General features: G+C 39.4%; 1 protein-coding gene and 1 long non-coding RNA gene across 7 annotated transcripts in view; one reads left to right on the top strand and one right to left on the bottom strand.

Annotated features, from left to right (window-relative positions):
• The window catches only part of LOC133560839 (uncharacterized), a 52,712-nt gene that overhangs the window by 28,131 nt on the left and 5,159 nt on the right, over nucleotides 1-19,422 (top strand). For all 3 annotated transcript variants that reach the window (XR_009808530.1, XR_009808529.1, XR_009808531.1), the window contains exon 2: nucleotides 8,140-8,243. This is a non-coding gene — a long non-coding RNA (uncharacterized LOC133560839). The remainder of the gene's footprint in view (nucleotides 1-8,139; nucleotides 8,244-19,422) is intronic.
• sorcs2 (sortilin-related VPS10 domain containing receptor 2) overlaps nucleotides 25-19,422 on the bottom strand; it is a 498,151-nt gene continuing 478,753 nt past the window's right edge. Inside the window, exons 23-28 of one of the 4 annotated variants that reach the window (XM_061913816.1) lie at nucleotides 18,702-18,824; nucleotides 18,541-18,640; nucleotides 18,416-18,454; nucleotides 13,234-13,333; nucleotides 5,158-5,432; nucleotides 25-5,012 (exon numbers count right to left, since the gene is read on the bottom strand). In XM_061913816.1, the coding sequence (XP_061769800.1) occupies nucleotides 5,174-5,432; nucleotides 13,234-13,333; nucleotides 18,416-18,454; nucleotides 18,541-18,640; nucleotides 18,702-18,824 (621 nt within the window). In that variant the 3' untranslated portion in view covers nucleotides 25-5,012; nucleotides 5,158-5,173. The remainder of the gene's footprint in view (nucleotides 5,013-5,157; nucleotides 5,433-13,233; nucleotides 13,334-18,415; nucleotides 18,455-18,540; nucleotides 18,641-18,701; nucleotides 18,825-19,422) is intronic. The other 3 variants (XM_061913818.1, XM_061913817.1, XM_061913819.1) reach the window with 3 other exon arrangements.

The raw sequence follows: 19,422 nt of genomic DNA, 5'->3' as shown, positions 1-19,422 counted from the left end.
ATCAGCCTCAGACGCTATTGGGAGTAATTTATTCCTAATGATAACATTTTAATAGCAAAACAACATCAAAGAGTACAAAATAAATTCAGAAAACAAGTGTGGTATCTGTGCTTTTGTGCATATTTGAGTCTACTGAAGGTTCTTTCTTTTCCTGTTTTGTGGGGAAATAACACCATGTGAAAACAAAGGGCAAGCATGAAAATATGTACAAAACATGACTAATGTAGAAGTGAAACTTCTCAAAAGTCTTGGGACACGCCTCTTCATGGATCAATTGCTTTGCTAATATATTTGTTTAGTCTGATTATATATATTATACAAAAATTAAAGGCAAAATATGTTAAGGATCTTGACAAATATCAATATCAGTATCACATATGCAGATCCTGTATTTACTTGGTAATGGATTGGATCAATTCTAAAATTTGCATGATTGCCTGCTCTTGTGCTGACAGGACAGTATTAGATTTGGAACAGTACTACACTGTCAGGAACTACATACAAAACCAGTGAAGTTGGCATGTTGTGTAATTAGTAAATAAACAAAATACAATGATTTGAAAATCCTTTTCAACTTACATGCTATTGAATAGAGTGTATACGTATATTGCTCCAAAACCTGTTTGTCCCCTTTAGCATTAATGGTGCCTTCACAGATGTGTAAGTTACCCATACCTTAGGCACTAATACACCCCCATACCATCACAGATGCTGGCTTTTGAACTTTGTGCCTGTAACAATTCGTATCGTTCTTTTCCTTTTTGGTCCGGAGTTGAAATGTGGACTTGTCAGACCACAGAACACTTGTTCACTTGGCATCAGTCCATCTTAGATGAGCTCTGGCCCAGCGAAGTCGGCAGCGTTTCTGGGTGTTGTTGATAAATGGCTTTGGCTTTGCATAGTAGAGTTTTAATTTGCACTTACAGATGTAGCGACAAACTGTAGTTACTGACAGTGGTTTTCTGAAGTGTTCCTAAGCCCATGTGTTGATATCCTTTACACACTGATGTCTCTTTTTGATGCAGCACCGCCTGAGAGATTCAAGGTCCGTAATTTCATTGCTTACATGCAGTGATTTTTCCCAATTCTCTGAACTTTTTGATGATATTACGGACCATAGATGGTGAAATCCCAAATTTTCTTGCAATAGCTCGTTGAGAAATGTTGTTCTTAAACTGTTGGATAATTTGCTCACGGATCTGTTCACAAAGTGGTGACTCTCGTCCCATCCTTGTTTGTGAATGACTGAGCATTTCATGGAAGCTGCTTTTAAACCCAATCATGGCACCCACCTGTTCCAAATTAGCCTGTTCACCTGTAGGATGTTCCAAATAAGTGTTTGAAGAAAATTCCTTAACTTTCTTAGTCTTTTTTTGCCAATTGTGCCAGTGTTTTTGAAACATGTTGCAGGCATCAAATTTAAAATGGGTTAACAAAAGTGTTCCAGTTCGGACCTTAAATATCTTGTCTTTGCAGTCTATTCAATTTAATATAAGTTAAAAAGGATTTGCAAATCATTATATTGTGTTTTTATTTTCGATTTACACTATGTGCCAACTTCACTGGTTTTGGGTTTTGTACATGGTGTAAACAACTTGGATATTCCGTATGAGACAAATCTCATGTTTGGTCACTCCTTGCATGTGTCCCAATACATTTGAGACTTTTAACACAATAAGTGAAGCCAAATAATGCCTTCAAAAGACATATGACAAGTGTATCAAAAATATTCATCGTTTTCACTGTGCAATCGTATCAAAATAGGATGCCGTTATCAAGTTGAAGGAGAACACTGTGAAAACCAAGAAGCTTGTGGTCAATCTGAACAACAACTCGTTGTGTAAAACACTGAAGTGAAAGAATGGTTTGAACAAAGTGGAGATTCAGTTCTATTTACACATTTACATGGAACCTGCTCCACTGCGGGTTAGGCCTAACGTAGGCTAAATATGTCCACTTACTGAACTTGTCCAGACGGACGCCTTCATCAACAAGTCCATGTCAAAGAGGAAGAGGAGCTGTGCTGGTACCACAAATAAATACAAACCCATGAGAATTCTAAATAATAAAAAAAGAACGCCATAGGATGTGCAACTTTGTCATTGGCAGGAATACAAATAGTGAAACACTGCCCTCTAGTGGTTGCTTTGAGTTATCCAAGGACAGGGGTGTCCAAAGTGCAGCCTGCAGTTTCTTCTTATAATGGCCCTTCATTAAGTCATCTTAGTAATGATGAAATATTAATAAGCACAGTAAAGTGTTTGCGTTTTTGTGGTTGGGTTTGCTCCCTCAAACATGTCTGTTCTCTTCAATAAATTGTAAATAATTCATGTTTTTTTAATGAGAATGGAACAAGTGTTTTGATGGCATCATGTACAGGGGCAAAAGTACTGCAGCTATGAATCCTGAAGAGGGCGCTGTCATACAAATCAAGTCACTCAACATTTTCCAGCAGGAAGATGCTTTGACAAGATGTATTGTATTTTTCGGACTATAAGGCGCACTTCAAATCCTTGCATTTTCTCAAAAATCAACGGTGCGCCTAATGTATGGAATAATTCTGGTTGAGTTTAACGACCTTGAAGCAATTTTATTTGGTACATGGTGTAATGATAAGTGTGACCAGTAGATGTGGTAGTCACACATAAGAGATACGTGTAGACTGCAACATGACGCCAGTAAACAACACCAACTTTTTAAATGTTCCATAGAGAATACAGAACATTACACATGGCGCTCAAAAATCTTTAAAAATGTTTTAGTACGACTATGAAGCCGCACTGCTTAATGGATTATCGACGCATTACGGCTAATGTAGTCAGAAGTACGAGTATTATTACGGTGTGTGTATGAGGACCGCAAAATGGCCCCCATTAGCGGACACATTATCTGTCGTTTTTTTTTTTTGCAATATTACGCAAAACCAACTTTTCTTTCCTTCTGATACCTGCTGATCTGTTTTTGGGATCTGCATAAGTCCTGAAAATTTGCGCACGTCCGCCATTGTAGTCTATGTCAATGCCATAGTCTATAAGCTTGTTTTCCCACTATCTTCCAGTTATGGGGCATTTCTAATGTAAAGTAGCGTAAAGTTCTAACTTATATCTGTCAGTAGACTCGCTATGGAAGCGCTAAAAACTACCTGTTTTGTGGGTTTACATAATTCACCAACTGAACTTCAGTTATTAAACTAGAGACTTCTGGCCGGGCGATTTTTCTCGGGACACATTTCTAGCGTTGCTGTTGCACTAGTGAGCCACGGATGAGATGTTGCTCCGTTATTGATTCAAGTTAAGTCTGAAGGTCATTAAAACAGTTAGCTCCATCTACTGACATTCTTTCGACTCTCGTCCTTGCACACTACACCGCTAAAACAAAGATGAGCCACGTAAATAAGACCGCCCACAAAACGGCACATCCTAAAGCGACCGTCAGAAAGCGACTTGAAGGTGATCTGTAAAACATAATCTATGCAACATTTTATCCACCATTACATGTAAGTAGAGTAGACCACAAGGACGTGTTTTATTGTTATTTTTATTTAGAATAAAATCCTGATACGATGCCTTTAATGCGCCTTATGATCCTTTGCATCTTATGTATGACAATAGATCTGAATAGACCCACTCATCAGCAATGCGCCTTATAATCCGGTGCACCCTATGGTCCGATAAATACGGTAATTGTACATTTTGTAAGTACAATACTGTGTGATGTATGCCTGTTGTTCCTTAATATGTTCAACTGAATTTAGGATGTGTTCAATAGTTGCAGACCTTACAGTATGAAATATATGCCTTTTGGGGCCTTCTCTGGGTATTTTTCCTCATCCAACCCTAACCCATTCTTGGAACGTAACCCTTAAGAACATTATGTCAAATATAATTTACTGTAACTATTTGCTCTGTCATGTATAGCAAAGCTATTGTTTGGTCCAGATAACTGTAGCATACAAGACTGTCTCAGAAAATTAGAATATTGTGATAAAGTCCTTTATTTTCTGTAATGCAACTAAAATATGAAAATGTCATACATTCTGGATTCATTACACATCAACTGAAATATTGCAAGCCTTTTATTATTTTAATATTGCTGATTATGGAGATGATTTAATTTTCCAGCATGATCTGGCACCTGTCCACGGTGCCAAAACCACCAGTAACTGGTGTACTGACCATGGCATTACTGTCCTCCATTGGCCTGCCAACTCCCCTGATCTGAACCTCATAGAGAATTTGTGGGTTTAATGTGAAGAAGAAGCTGAAAGACACCAGGCCCAATAATGCAAATGAGCTAAAGGCTGCTATTGAAGCATCCTGGGCATCCATAACACCTCAGCAATGCCACAGGCCGATTGCCTCCATGCCACGCCGTATTGATGCAGTAATCCGTGCAAAAGGATTCCCAACCAAGTACTGAGTGCATCAATTGACATTTTCAAATGTTTAATTTTGTTTTGCAGTTATAAATCATTTTTTTTTAACTTGTTCCGAGGAAATATATTCTAATGTTTTGAGATAGGATTTTTGAGTTTTCTTAAGCTGTATGCCATAATCAGAAATATTAAAATAATGAAAGGCTTGTAATATTTCAGTTGATGTGTAATGAATCCAGAATGTATGACATTTTCATGTTTTTAGTTGCATTACAGAAAATAAAGGACTTTATCACAATATTCTAATTTTCTGAGACAGTCCTGTATATTGCCTGGCATACCTTTTCTGGCGCCCAGAGGACAAAGTTTGGACACCCCAACTCAAGAACTCACAAAATTTGCTCAGCATCCACAACCGGAGTTGTTACGAGACGTGGTTAAAAAGCAACATGGCTGCCATCCCTTGGAAGAAGGAGCCCGTAGATACAGTCCCTCCACCACGTTTGGAAAGGTAGAGTATCCTGGGAGGAAAAGGAGAAGGAAGTGCTGGTCGGACGTTGCCATGGCAGCAATCAGCTGCTCCGGTAGCTGTGGAGTTCTCTGGAGTTGACGCTCAGGACTACACCTGAATGGTTGCCTAGCAACAAGACAGGGCGATATAGTAAAGGAAACGGGCATATTTGAATGGATATGTTTGGATTTCAATCATAAAACAAAAAACTGCAGACTAATTTATTCATGCAAAAAAAGTTATTATGAATCATACCAAAGTATTCCAGTACCTTGAGTGGCGGGTGTTTAGTAGCAGTGGTTAGTAGTAGTCCGTATAAGGGAGCGGAAGGCGGAGCTACCTCTGGCGTTACCTAGAGTCTGCGAGTCCAAGTCGTCGTCGATGAACTCCTCGCCCTGGATGATGTGCTGCGTGTCCTCGCTGTGGTTGACAGGGCTGGTCATCTCCTGCTCCTTCTCATTGTGCATCTGGGCGTAGACGCTGCGGCTGCCCGGCAGCTTTCTGAAAAACAGTGGGGGATAGACCTCCTCAGCCCTGAGCCAAGGACTGAAGGATTTTTTTGGAGTTTGTGTAAGATGGCGGCTGAAATTTCTTTGTTTTGTATTGGTTTAAATTCAAGTGACTTTTTGGTGTCAGGTGCTGCTGGTGGATGGAAAGAACAACATGCAATCAGACCACGGATCACACACTTCCACATGCAAACTTGATGCCAACTATTCAGGGCAGAAATCCCCACCCGTCACAAAAAGTGATGTATTGTGTTGTATTAATGGCAACAGGTGCATACACGGGTTAATTATGTACCTTTTGTTATCTAGTGCAAGAGCATTTCTTTTTTTTCTCACTATATGTTGCTGCGTGACATTGATAGATGAACAAATACTGTATATATTAAAGATATATATCATTTAATGATATATACTGTATTTTTAATATATATTTGTTTAATGATAATCATGAAACAGTCCCTTTGGGGCGGGGGTCAGCAACCCGCGGCTCTTTAGCGCCACTGTAGTGGCACCCTGGAGCATTTTTGAAAAAAGATTGAAAATGGAAAAAGATAGGGGGACGATATTTTTTTTGTTTTAGAATGTTTTTTGTTTGAGGACAACCATGATACAAACCTTCCCAATTGTTAGAAAGCCCACTGTTTAGTGACCATTATGGTAGGCTTTGTTTGTAAACACAGTCATTGTTGTTGATCATTCGTCAGTTGATACTGATAGTGGAAATGGGAGGGATATATCTAGCTTTGATTGCTATCCTAAGCTTATTTCTGAACAAAGATAAGGAACCATGACACAAACCTTCCCAATTGTTAGAAAGCGGGGCGGCATGGCGTAGTAGGTAGAGCGGCCATGCCAGAAACCTGAGGGTTGCAGGTTCGCTTCCCACCTATTAAATACAAATCGCTGCCGTTGTGTCCTTGGACAGGACACTTCACCCTTGCCCCCGGTGCCGCTCACACTGGTGAATGAAGATGAACAAATGATAGGTGGTGGTCGGAGGAGCCGTAGGCGCAAACTGGCAGCCGCGCTTCCGTCAGTCTACCCCAGCGCAGCTGTGGCTACTGATGTAGCTTACCACCACCAGGTGTGAATGAATGATGGGTTCCCACTTCTCTGTGAGCGCTTTGAGTATCTAACAATAGAAAAGCGCGATATAAATCTAATCCATTATCATTATTATTATTAAAGCCCACAGTTTGATATGTTTGATATGAGTGTTTGGTGAACATCGTTTTGTCCTACTAATTTTGGCGGTTCTTGAACTCAACATAGTGTGGGGGGACTGTGATGCAACAGTTTGTTTAGATGTAAAATCTTCCACGCTTTTTTTGTCTCATTTTGTCCACCAAAAGTTTCATACCGTGCGTGAATGCACAAAAGTGCGCTTCGTTAATGTTATTGACTTGTTGAATTGCTGATAAGGCTATTTAGGCTAGCTGTATGTACATATTACATCATTATGGTTTGTTTGTAAGTATATTAAGCTTGATTAATTTCCTTTATTTTTTATCCTCTTTGTATATACCGTATTTTCCTTGAATTGCCGCAGGGTATACAGTATGCGCCTGCCTTGAATTACTGCCGGGTCTAACTCGCTTCCCAAAATATTTAGCGCATGCTTAGTATTACCGCCTGGTCAAACTCGTGACGTCACGAGTGACACTTCCCCTGTCATCATTTTCAAAATGGAGGAGGCTGATTTCAATACCGGTAATTTGAAATCGCATAAAGGGAAGAATATTAAGAGCTATTCAGTAGGATTTAAGGTCCAAGCTTACATCACATTCAAATTTTTACTGCATACCTTTGGTAAGTGCCGGAGTGAGAAGAGGTTTTCAAATAATTAGCGCATGCTTACTTTTACCGCATGTTTTGGTAAGCGCAGCAGTGAGAAGAGGTTTTAAATTAATTAGCACCCCGGGGGCAATTTAAGGAAATATGGTAATTTAGTTTTGCATGTCTCATGACATATTACAGTATCTGAATGTTGGTTGCATTTCAGTTGTTTGTGTGCAATGTTTTCAACATTTCTGTCAACGAAGATTTGTTTCAGCCTGCGACACATAGTCATTTTGATAGTAGGCTATTACAGCTAATATAGACACCTACATCATGTAATGCCTTCATTATAAGACTCATTTATGGCTTTTAATTTTTTGCAGCTCCAGACAGATTTGTTTTTTGTATTTTTGGTCCAATATGTGAAGTGAATTATATTTATATAGCGCTTTTCTCTAGTGACTCAAAGCGCTTTACATAGTGAAACCCAATATCTAAGTTACATTTAAACCAGTGTGGGTGGCACTGGGAGCACGTGGGTAAAGTGTCTTGCCCAAGGACACAACGGCAGTGACTAGGATGGCGGAAACGGGACTCGAACCTGCAACCCTCAAGTTGCTGGCACAGCCACTCTACCAACCGAGCTATACCGCCACAATATGGCTCTTTCAGTGTTTTAGGTTGTCAACCCCTAGGGTTTTACTGCATATATTTGTAGTTTTTGTGGCCTAAAATGCCTACATTTGCAGTAGCTTTTTCTGAGCTATGTTTTGAGGCTCATTTTTTTTTAATAACATTGCGATTTGTTGAATTTGCTATCAATGTTTTAAATGTTCCCTGAACCAAGTTATTTTCAAGTACTGGTGTGGGCGAGAATAACTGCCTCAACTCGAAAAAAGTACATGATTGCAACATAAATTGGAAAACAAATATTGTATTGATGTTTTATGCGTTTTATCGTACAGACTTGAGAAGCAGACCCTGGATGTGTCACGATGGGGTCAGGTCGCATATTTGTGCGTGGATCGTTTTCCCAGGATGCAGACGGAACTCTGCAGGCAGCATGCAGGTAAGACAATGCTTTATCGTCCATAAATCAGTCATGAATATAGATAAACAGTAAAGCATGCCACAGAAAAGCTTATCATAGAAAACACGAGCAAAGAAGCAAGAAATCATCAAACGTAACTGTTGCATGAAGCAAACAAGATAGCCAGACTGAGTGTGGCAAAAAGCAGGAATAAGTACCGCTCTGATTAGTGCTCGGGAGCAGGTGAGCGTCCCGAACACTAATCAGAGGCAGGTGAAACTAATCAAGATCCATGGAAACCAAGATAACACAAACCCAAGGGTGCTGAAACATAATTAAGGGAGTCTTTAACTGAACAAAACATGATCCGGGCAACAGATCATGACAAGATGCCAGTAGAAATACACACTCATTGCTCATTGTCAAATTAATGTACTGATATAATACATAGTGGTAAATGGGTTGTACTTGTATAGCGGTTTTCTGCCCCTTTTTTAAGGAGCCCAAAGAGCTTTGACAGTATTTCCACATTCACCCATTCACACACACATTCACACACTGATGGTGGGAGCTGCCGTGCAATGCGCTCACCAGGTCCCATCAGGAGCAAGGGTGAAGTGTCTTGCCCATGGACACAACGAACGTGGCTAGGATGGTAGAAGGTGGGGATTGAACCAGTAACCCTCAGATTGCTGGCAGAGCCACTCTACCCACTTCGCCACGCCGTCCCCCTAACTAATATTTGTAATAATTGATAATAATAACAGAAAATATACCCCCAAGCGCTTCCTTATTGTCCGCTGTCAGCACTGTCCTTCACACATTGAGGACATTCTCTGTGTTTGTTTGACGCTTGAAAAGGGTTTGTCATCTTAAACATTCATTTGTGTTTGAACACATTTACCCCCGTACAGTAGGAACAAAAACATATTGCTATTCTGTGGATTGTTCCAACAGTTCACAACTGTTGGAAAAAGCTATTGCATAAATTTTTGTTGGTAAAATGAGACGATGAAAGATTATCATTACACTTTAACACCCCTGTCATGTAAACGATAATCTCTTTTTAATTGCCTCACCCTGGATAAATACATGTTAAATACATTTATACATATATGTAAAGTAGGAAGTGAGTTGCTAAATGTTTATATACTACATTTCCCAGGAGGCTTTGCGTTGTAATCTGGAACAGGAAGCGTAACAGGAAGCGTATTTCTGGACAGAGGGAAGCGGCTGAACAGAAGAGTGAACGATGAAGGCAAGCGTTGATTGCTGCAATCAACCGATCAGATGTGACATGCATGCTATGGACAACTTTTGGGGCGGTATAGCTCGGTTGGTAGAGTGGCCGTGTCAGCAACTTGAGGGTTGCAAGTTCGATCCCCGCTTCCGCCATCCTAGTCGCTGCTGTTGTTTCTTTGGGCAAGACACTTTACCCACCCGCTCATAGTGCCACCCACACTGGTTTAAATGTAAAAATTAGATATTTCACTATGTAAAGCGCTTTGAGTCACTAAAGAAAAAGCGCTATATAAATATAATTCACTTCACACAACTTTTGTGTTTGTTTGGAATACTAAATTTGAGTTCATTAAGAACATTTTGTAAGTAGAATTTAATCTTAAAGGACAGACCCCACGCTTTGTCATCGGAGCTCTGGTCTGCTTGCAAGAGAACTTATATCATTAAACAGTCCCTGTAGGGCGGGGCTCCGCAACCCGGGGCTCTTTAGCACCACCCTAGTGGCTCCCTGGAGCATTTTTAAAAAAGGATTGAAAATGGAAAAAGATAGGGGAACAATATTTTTTTTTGTTTTAGTATGGTTTTTGTTTGAGGACAACCATGGCACAAACCTTCCCAATTGTTAGAAATCCCACTGTTTAGTGACCATTATGGTAGGCTTTGTTTGTAAACTCAGTCATTGTTGTTGATCATTCGTTAGTTGATACCACAGTGGAAATGGGAGGGATGAATCTAGCTTAGATTGCTATCCTAAGCTTATTTCTGGACAAAGGTAAGGAACTCTCGTCTGCTTGCAAGTGAACTCGGTTCCGTTCAACTTGAGCTCCAATGCAAATGCTATCAACCAACCGCACGGCAGACCAGAGTTAAAATGACATCAAAACTCAAGCAATAATGCCAAATATGGAAGAGAAAGTGTTTTGAAAATGCTCATGTTCTTCATGTGTAGCCTCTATGTGTAAACCACTATTAATTTTTGCATTTGGTGTATAAAAATGACCAATAATAGAATATATAATAATAAAGGGATACTGGTACTAAAAAAATATATTTTTTTGTCGAAACTATTAGACTAGATTGTTGTTGTGCAATAAAAAATTATAACAAAGTAATCATGATCAATATATATACTCTAGCTCAGAACTGGGCAAATTAATGCCCGGGGGCCGCATGCAGCCCAACATTCCTAAATAATGTTTTTCGATCTTTAAGATGGATGTATCTGCCATTATGACGTGCAGTGATGTTTTCATATGGCCGTAAGTCTTGAACTATTCAAAATATTTCAATGGTTGGAATATGCGCTTTTGTGTTATGTACTGTTCTAGTTACTATGGTAATCCAAGTCACTGCAGCTCAGATGAGGCACCAAGCAGTGTGGGTGGGGAGCGTTTCCACAGAGTGTTTCTAGAGCGTCCAGCCTGAAATGGGGGTGTCAGGGGCAGACGCGGAAGGACATTTTTACAACAAAGGTCTAAAGCAGTGGTTCTTAACCTGGGTTCGATCAAACCCTAGGGGTTCGGTGAGTCGGCATCAGGCGTTCGGCGGAGGTCAAAAACACCCGATTCATCGTGTCGATAAAACCTTCTACCTATTGGCGTATTACGGATATGGCAACAGCGGAAGTCACACTGATTTGCAGGTGTGTAATTTGTTGTGAGTTTATGCACTGTGTCGGTTTTGTTCTTCGAACAAGGTGATGTTCATACACGGTTCATTTTGTGCACCAGTAAAAAAACATGGTAACACTTTAGTATGGGAACATATTCACCATTGATTAGTGGCTTATTAACATGCAAATTAGTAACATATTGGCCCTTAACTAGTCATCATTAAGTACTTATTAATGCTTTATTCAGCATGGCCTCCTTATAATCTTAACCCTCTAACCCTAACCAAATAACTCCAAATTAACTCTTTGTTACTTAGAATATGTTCCCCTAGTGTCAAAAAACCTTTAATTTAAGTCTTTGCTACTGAGAATATGTTCTCCATACTAAAGAGTTACCAAAAACACATAACTTTGTCTTGAATTAAAAAAAAACTTTTATTTTTCACTAAGAAGGTTTCGGTGAATGCGCATATGAAACTAATGGGGTCCGGTACCTCCAACAAGGTTAAGAACCATTGGTCTAGAGCTTAGTGATGTATCAGATTGTAGGTGGGCTTCATTTATTTATCTTATTTTTATATTTTGCTCTGTTGCATTTTTGTTGCGATTCGCTTGATTGTAAAATGTCGTTTGAGAGGGGATGTGACTTTCATAGTTTGTCGATATTCAGTGTTTTATCGTTCATAGAAAAATGTAAAATTCCATTCCCTTTTTTAAGGTGGTCTGTCATAACGTTTTTAGCATTCAATCAGACACTATTGTGAGGTTTTGTATTAGTGTTCCTAAAAATAGATATACCAGCCCCCAGACACATTTCTTTCTCTAAATTTGGCCCTCAAGTCAAAAAAATTGCCCAGGCCTGTTGTACCGTGTACATTTTTAAAATCAGATTAATCACCATGTTGCTGGTGAAATAATGGAATATATATGCTCTTGATGTGTTAATTAAACACCTTTTCCATCATGTTCATGATAAATATATAATTAATAACATTAATGTGGCCCAGTTACTACTTTTGTGTTATCAAAGTGCTATCTTATTATGGAACTGCTCCAATGAAAAGAAAACTCTGCAGAGTGTGCATAGTAATTCATGTCGGTCGACTGTACCGATTACGTTTTTTGTACTCACATTTCCCATCAAAAGGACCAACCCACAGTTTAACTTCTTCCATATTGACTTTTTGGACCCTAGAACCTGTCACTACCGGATCATCTGCACATTTCAGCCTGTGCCATGGTCCAAGTAACGATGACAGGACTTGGACAAACTGCCCAAAATGTGCTGCTAAAGACATTTCAGGGATTTTGAGTCATGCTGCGCCACAGATAGGTTAACTGCATTACATTTTTAAGGCAGATTAACAATTAAAATAGATTAATCTACCATAAATTTGACAACCTTAGTTATAATATTACTAGCGATGTCAAAGGATGATTTCAAATTAGATTATTCACACTGTTGAATTTTGATAAACACAATTAATCACAATAAATAGGGCAATTTTATTTTTAGAATGTCACCCAGGAACATTTTTAAACGTTTTACTTGAACGTACATTATTTATTTGCTCAAAACTTACTAAAAGTTTTATTCAAAGTCCTGTCTTGGTTTATTTTGAAAGGGAATTTGTAACAGAGCACACCAGTCCGAGTCTCCTCACTCATATTTGGACTGAGATATACACTGACCGTATAACAACCTGTGCTGCCTTTCAGCTAACCATCCACGGTTAAAGAAAAGGCGCATGTATTTTTAAAAATTTCTTGCGTGATTAATGTGCACACTTTATTGATTAATTACTTACGCTAACTTTGAGAACCTTAATTATTACCAATATTTTGGGGCATTTTATGTTGGTTTTCTTTAACATACAAGAAGCTTGGTTGGAGACCTGTTCAATAATGGTGTAAATTGTTGATTAACAAATAAAATTGACTTAAAATGACAAAAAACGCCCATAAATACAAATGGCGACAACATGCATAACGTATTTAGATGGAGAATGAATCAGTAAATATCGCGGTGCAGAGGAGAGCACATGCTGTTTGAATGGGAATGGAAGCATTTTAACACACACATACTGAATAGTGACATTGCTGCCTCATTAGGACACACCCTCATTGGGGGTTTTTGGACAAAAAAACGTTAAAAAACACAAAACTGTCTCTCACCTCTTGAACTTGTAGAGGACAAACGAAGCCGTGGCAATGACGCTGACCAGGAAGATGACGGCCACCGCCCACACACCAGGACTACCGGCAGCTCCGTGGCCTAGTGGGTGATAAGATAATTAAGAAAATATCAAAACATTTTAACACAGCCTTACTTGTGTTGTCCGAAAAAAAGTAACTTCAGGGAAATGTTGAGGTATAATTTTGGGGAAAGTACAGAGCTTAAGGCAGGGGTGTTCAAAATGCAGCCTGCGGCACATTATAATGTTAAGCTTTTTTTCTATGAGAAAAAAAACGCGTAAATTTGTAAGAAGAAAAAGTTGAGATGCTCATAGGCCTACTGATAATAATGATAACGACACAAAGCTGACACAAATAATATATATATATGTATATATATATCTATATCAGTGGCGGGCCGTGCATTTCCCACCTTGGCCTTCAGTGATGTCTTACTTAGACCGACTTCAATAAATACCTCTCAAAATAAAATTATTTCTATCGCCACATGTCCACGGCTTGAAAAATACTACACCAAAACACAATTGCGCACTGCTGGGTATTGAATGACCTCAATTTGTCACCAGTGTACAAAATGGGCTATTTTTTGGCACATTTAAAAACAAAACAAAATAAAACAAAAAAATTATTGTAAAAAACATATTGAATGTGAAAAATTATATTTGTAATGGCCATTTGATGCCGTATAAGCCATTGGTACTGTTCGTACAGGGGCGGTTCTAGGCATGCTTATATGAGGGGGCAGTCAGAAATGTGAAGGGGGCATCATGTGTACACATCATGCTCCAGCACTCTTTTTTCTGTGCTTATAGTAACGATGCTTTCTTCATTGAAATGGGTCTTTAGCTATGTGTCCAACCCCAACCTGGAGTAGTGGATTGCACTTTGTCAGGCCTCTACCTTCAGACCTGTCCAACTTGGGTGTCCCACCTGAAGACTAAGCTCCTGCTGGTATAGCTCTTACGGTCACTGAGGCACACAAACCCCCTGACCACAATAAGGTGGCAATCCCTCAGGGGGCGGGGGAACATTAACAGCGCTGCCATATTTCTGACAGGGGAAACAGAAGCAGGCGTCTCGCACCACAGAATACTCTAGCAATGGTCGTGTGCGGTACCAGGCAGGATTGAATGATCTTAATGTTGAACCAAATGCACGCTTTGGGTAGCCACCCAGTATTGGCTGAGATGGTGCGTTGCCATTTAAGTCACTGGGTAGCTGAGCAGGCTGCTTTGGGGGAGCGCTTGTTGGGGGGACGGAGGGAGCTGGTGCAGGAGAAACAGTGCTTGCTGGTGCTAAAAGTGCAGTATTGCTAGCTGCTGTCCCTGATGTACTAGCAGTAGCATCATTGCTACTACTACATGCAGGAGCAGGACTAGACTTTTTAAATGCTCTGAAAAATGGATGCATTACAGAGCATTAACTTTCTCTTTGTGAGCTGCTGGAGGCTGGAGCAGAAAATAAGTACGCTTGAACAACAACAGAAAAAACCCGCTGTGATTACATGAAGAAAAACAACAACAGTACAGGACTACAGCCTGGGGCGGGGCTTTACGTAGGGGTCTGTCAGACACAGGTCACTTGTCTTCAGTTTGTCACATGCAGTGGACGTGGGCACTCATCTGGGCACAAAACTCATTCACTCCAATGTATGTGTGTTGCCCACTTGTTTGTAAATTGATGAAAACATCAGTGTTTTTGTTTTTAGGTGTATTGGTCATATCAAATGAAACTTATAATTAGTTTATTACAAAATGTAGATTGAAACATTAAAGGTTGACTATATAGAATTACAAGAAAAACAAGAGAAAAAGAATTCCAGCAGTCGATTGCCAGACCGTTGCTAAGTAAAACGGGCGGTTGCTAAGGACTCCGCTCTGAAGAGGACAGCAGAGAAGGACTGCTAAGCATACCTTATGTTTCATTTTTACCGTCATTAACAGCATCATAAATGACTTGTAGCTTGTTACAGGGACAGTGGAGGCTCTCTGCCTTCCAAACCACTGCTGCTCAGAGCCTCCGTCAACTCGTCAAGTTGTAAAAAAAAAAAAAAGGGGAACTCCGTAGCACCGAAAGTCCGCGACGATAAACGTGTTTATGACAGATAAGATAACACAAATACGCCCATCCTAACAAGTATATGATAAATGTAGACAACTTTTCCTTTTCTTTTACTTTCATACTGCAACAGTGATTGGATGTTTACTGAGGGCTGAGGGGTGTGTGTCTGCTGCGCAGCCTGTGGAATGTTGAATACACGCACAGCGGAGGGAGGGATGAGAGGGGAGCCGACACTACTATATCGTGTGTGTCCCTTTTTCGGCGGATTTTTCCGCTAGTGCGGATCATTTTGTCAACTTGTAATGTCATCATTTTGTGAGTTTATTCAAATTTGCTTTCTCAAATTTTAATTTGAGGGGGCAATACATTTATTTAAGGGGGCTCTGCCCCCTCTTGCCCCTGCGTAGTGTGTTCGTAGTTGGTTGATTCGAGTGGAAGTGGAAACCATACCATTTCACCGCCAGAACAGCTTAACTAGTTTCCGAGGTTGGCTAACTTCGTCTCACAAGATCTAGTTTCTCTTTAAATATCCTTCTTGGAAATGGCCTTGCAAATACAGTATATATCTACCACCTAATTAACGTTTTGCTTTGCTTCTTTGTTGGTTAAAAAAGGGAGTCAATTTCTCCGCTGCTTTCGTAAATCACAACTTGGGAGTGACAAGGGAGTATCCAATTCTAATTCACGTTCAATGTAAGGCCACCTGGATGGGCTACTGTTAGCAACTCGTAATCTGATCGGCTATTGCAAATTTCTGTTAACTGAATGTCCTCCGTTCGTTTACACTGCACAACCGCCGCTAATGTTGATTCAGAAGGCCTCGGGTAGAATTCATACAGTGCTGGCAACAAGCTAGCTGAATTCTGATTGGATAAAAGCTCTAACATAAAAACGGCAACACTGGATCCTAATATGACATGAAGAGAATATGATGAATACTTTTACATATTTATGAAAAGTAAATTGAAAAATATAATGAACTTTTATTAATTTATGATCATGATTTATGGTAAGCCAACAGAGAAGGCCTTGCAGGCCCTGACGGCACACTACCAATGCAAGTGTTAGCCACTGTGACACTTTTTTTTTGTTTTTATAAATGTCTAATGTTAATGTCAATGAGGGATTTCTAATCACTGCTATGCTGAAATTATAACTAATATTGATACTGTTGATAATAATCATTTTTGTTTCACTACTTTTGGTTTGTTCTGGTCGTGTTTGTGTCTTCTCAATTGCTCTGTTTATTGCAGTTCTGAGTGTTGCTGGGTGAGGTTTGGTTTTGGAATTAGATTGCATTGTTATGGTATTGCTGTGTAGTGGTTTTGTTGGATTGATTAAAAAAAAATAAAATAAAATAAAAAAAAATTTGATTAAAAAAAAAATGAGAATCGATTCTGAATCGCACAACATAAACGATTCGAATCGATTTTTTCCCAAACCCCTAATATATATATATATATATTAATGACAATTCATTAAAAATTAACTAATCCATCGACACACGTTGTCAATATTAAAACATTAAAAATCATCATTAGAAAAAGGATCAAAATATATTGCCATATTAATTAGAAATCAGTGTTCAGTGGCAGTGAAACTGGAGGGTTTGTTTCTGTAGCAAACAGGACATGAGTTGTTACTCCAGTTTGGGGCGATTTCAGAAAAACAATCCTCCCTTGTTCTATACGAAGTCTGGTTGAACACACTCAACTTTTCACTTTGAATCTCATGATTAGCTTGGAGCTTTAACTTTTGCCATTCCTTGCCAATATGTCCTGGTTGCTGACATCTGATGCATACCTTGTTGATATAGGCAACGTCCGAGTTGGTATGACACTAAGTTTTATTGTATCGCACAACTAAGGTACGTTGCCTAGGGACTAACCTGGATGTTATCATTTGCCATGATTAAAACCTTAGACCCATACATGCAAGCCACCCAATACTAAGATCCTACGCAGAGCAATCAAACTCCCAAGCCTCCGGTAGAAGACAAGAGCTTGATAGAAATATTGGTACAAATACCTTTTTCTTCATCTATTCCAGATTTGGGTAAGAAATAATGTAAATACAATGGATCTGACCAAGATTTTATGGAGCACAATTGTAGTTTCATGGAAAACGATAACAAAATATATATAAAAGATGAATGCAGGTTGTAGGAAAACCTTTAATAACACCTTTGCCTTTATTGAAGACTTTTGGGGAGAGACCCACAAACACTACTTACATTGCTGTGACTTCTTATAAACAATGGTTTCTCATTCTCTATTCATCAATGGGATGGCACTCGTGCTATATCCAAGAACGCACGTGAAACAACTTTGTGATTACAGAACTTTGTGTAAATTGTTTATGCATGCCATGATGTTAAACTTATTCGGGTGTTACCATTTAGTGGTCAATTGTATGGAATATGTACTGAACTGTGCAATCTATTAATAAAAGTTTCAATCAATCAATCAATCAATCAATAAAAGCTCTACAGAATTCCAGAGTACAGTCTGCAAGCGCCATAATGAACCTTTACTGTTGCGCTGGCCTGTCCATAGCACATAGGATGTTGACTCTGTTTAGACTATGATCTAAACAACAACTTTTTTAGGCTCTGTGTGCGGTCATTGAAAAAGCACAGACTGTTTACTTTTATTCAAACCAAGACTGTATAAAAACTGAGACATATATTTTTGGTGAAAATATTTGCCTAAATTATACTATACTAAAACTTTGGCTTATGAAAACTGAGGTGCCACTCTGTCTTTTTTTAACCTTTTTATTTTGTATTTTTACGAAATTAAAATATAAAAAACGGTTACAGCGTACTTAACATTTTCTTTATGCACCCGTGGCTTAAGGAGAGAAGAAATTGCTGAAATAAAGGAAATGTATGTGAATGCTGAGAGAAGCTTTTTTATCACAATACAGCCAATAGAAATTGGTTATCTCAGCCTTCGCACAATTAGCTGGGCATGGGTTCAAAGGGTCATTCCAAGGCTAAAATAGAAGAGCATGGCACAGATTTGCCCAGATTGGATAATCTTAGGAAAACCAGGAGAAGGACAAATAGGCAGCAGAATTATGTGATTGATTAACGCACCAGTCTCTGCTGCTGCTGTGGACTCAATAGTATTTAGCCCTTTGGAAATAAACACGCAAATTATCGTTACAACAAAACCTATATTTTGTTCATTGACGAGCTACACAGAGGTGCAAATCCAGTACCTGCGTTTGGGTCCGCTGGCAGCACCAGCACCTGCAGACCTCCTCGGACCACAAAGCTCACGTTGTTGTCTCTGAAAGCCTGCATGATGGCGGGAACACGCTGGGGACAACAATGCTGTATCATATTTTAAGTCGTATCACATGAGAAGAGACGTAATTACCTTATCTTGGGAGAGGCTCGGCTTGGCCGGGGAGCTCTCCTCTGGGAGGACGTACAGCTCGGCCGTTGTGGGGAGGCCCGCCTTTACCACGGTAACCAAGTACTCCAGGGGCACACCTGTGACCTGAGGGCCAGGGTCAAATAGAGGAGTCAATAGTAACATTTTGAAACATTTAATGCAGCCCTCACATTTCAGCAAGCATTTTATTGTATCTTCTCAAGGAACAATACTACTGGTAAATACACTTAAAGAGTAGTCAGTGTACAGGTCTGCATTCCTTCAGCACGGCCTGGATGTGGACAAAACATTCATAAATGGTTCAAAACGGTCACTTAACTTTAAATGAAATGAATAGCAAACATGATGGTGTGGTGTGTGTTATAGCTACATGTAATTCTCTAAAGTACGGGAAAACAACAAGAATATTATATTTGCTTTTATTAATTATTTTATACTTTCTTCAAATACCACCACGTTGCAGATCTACAAGCTTGATGCAATGTGTTTTGTATGGGTGAGTGATAAAGAAACAGTCCTAAATCTTTAAAAAAATTACGCCCTGCAGTACCTTTTTAAGAGCAAGTAAGCAGCCCACTGTGTAGTTATTACTTTATTCACAACTCCACAATGTAAAGGGATATCGTTTAGCATAGTGGTCATGGGGTTGTGATATGTACATCAATGGGCACCCTATCTGCAAAAGTCAAGGGACACATTTTTG

This window comes from Nerophis ophidion, linkage group LG10 (genome assembly GCF_033978795.1).
Source record: "Nerophis ophidion isolate RoL-2023_Sa linkage group LG10, RoL_Noph_v1.0, whole genome shotgun sequence".
Classification (NCBI taxonomy): domain Eukaryota; kingdom Metazoa; phylum Chordata; class Actinopteri; order Syngnathiformes; family Syngnathidae; genus Nerophis; species Nerophis ophidion.
This window is presented reverse-complemented; position numbering and strand designations above follow the sequence as displayed.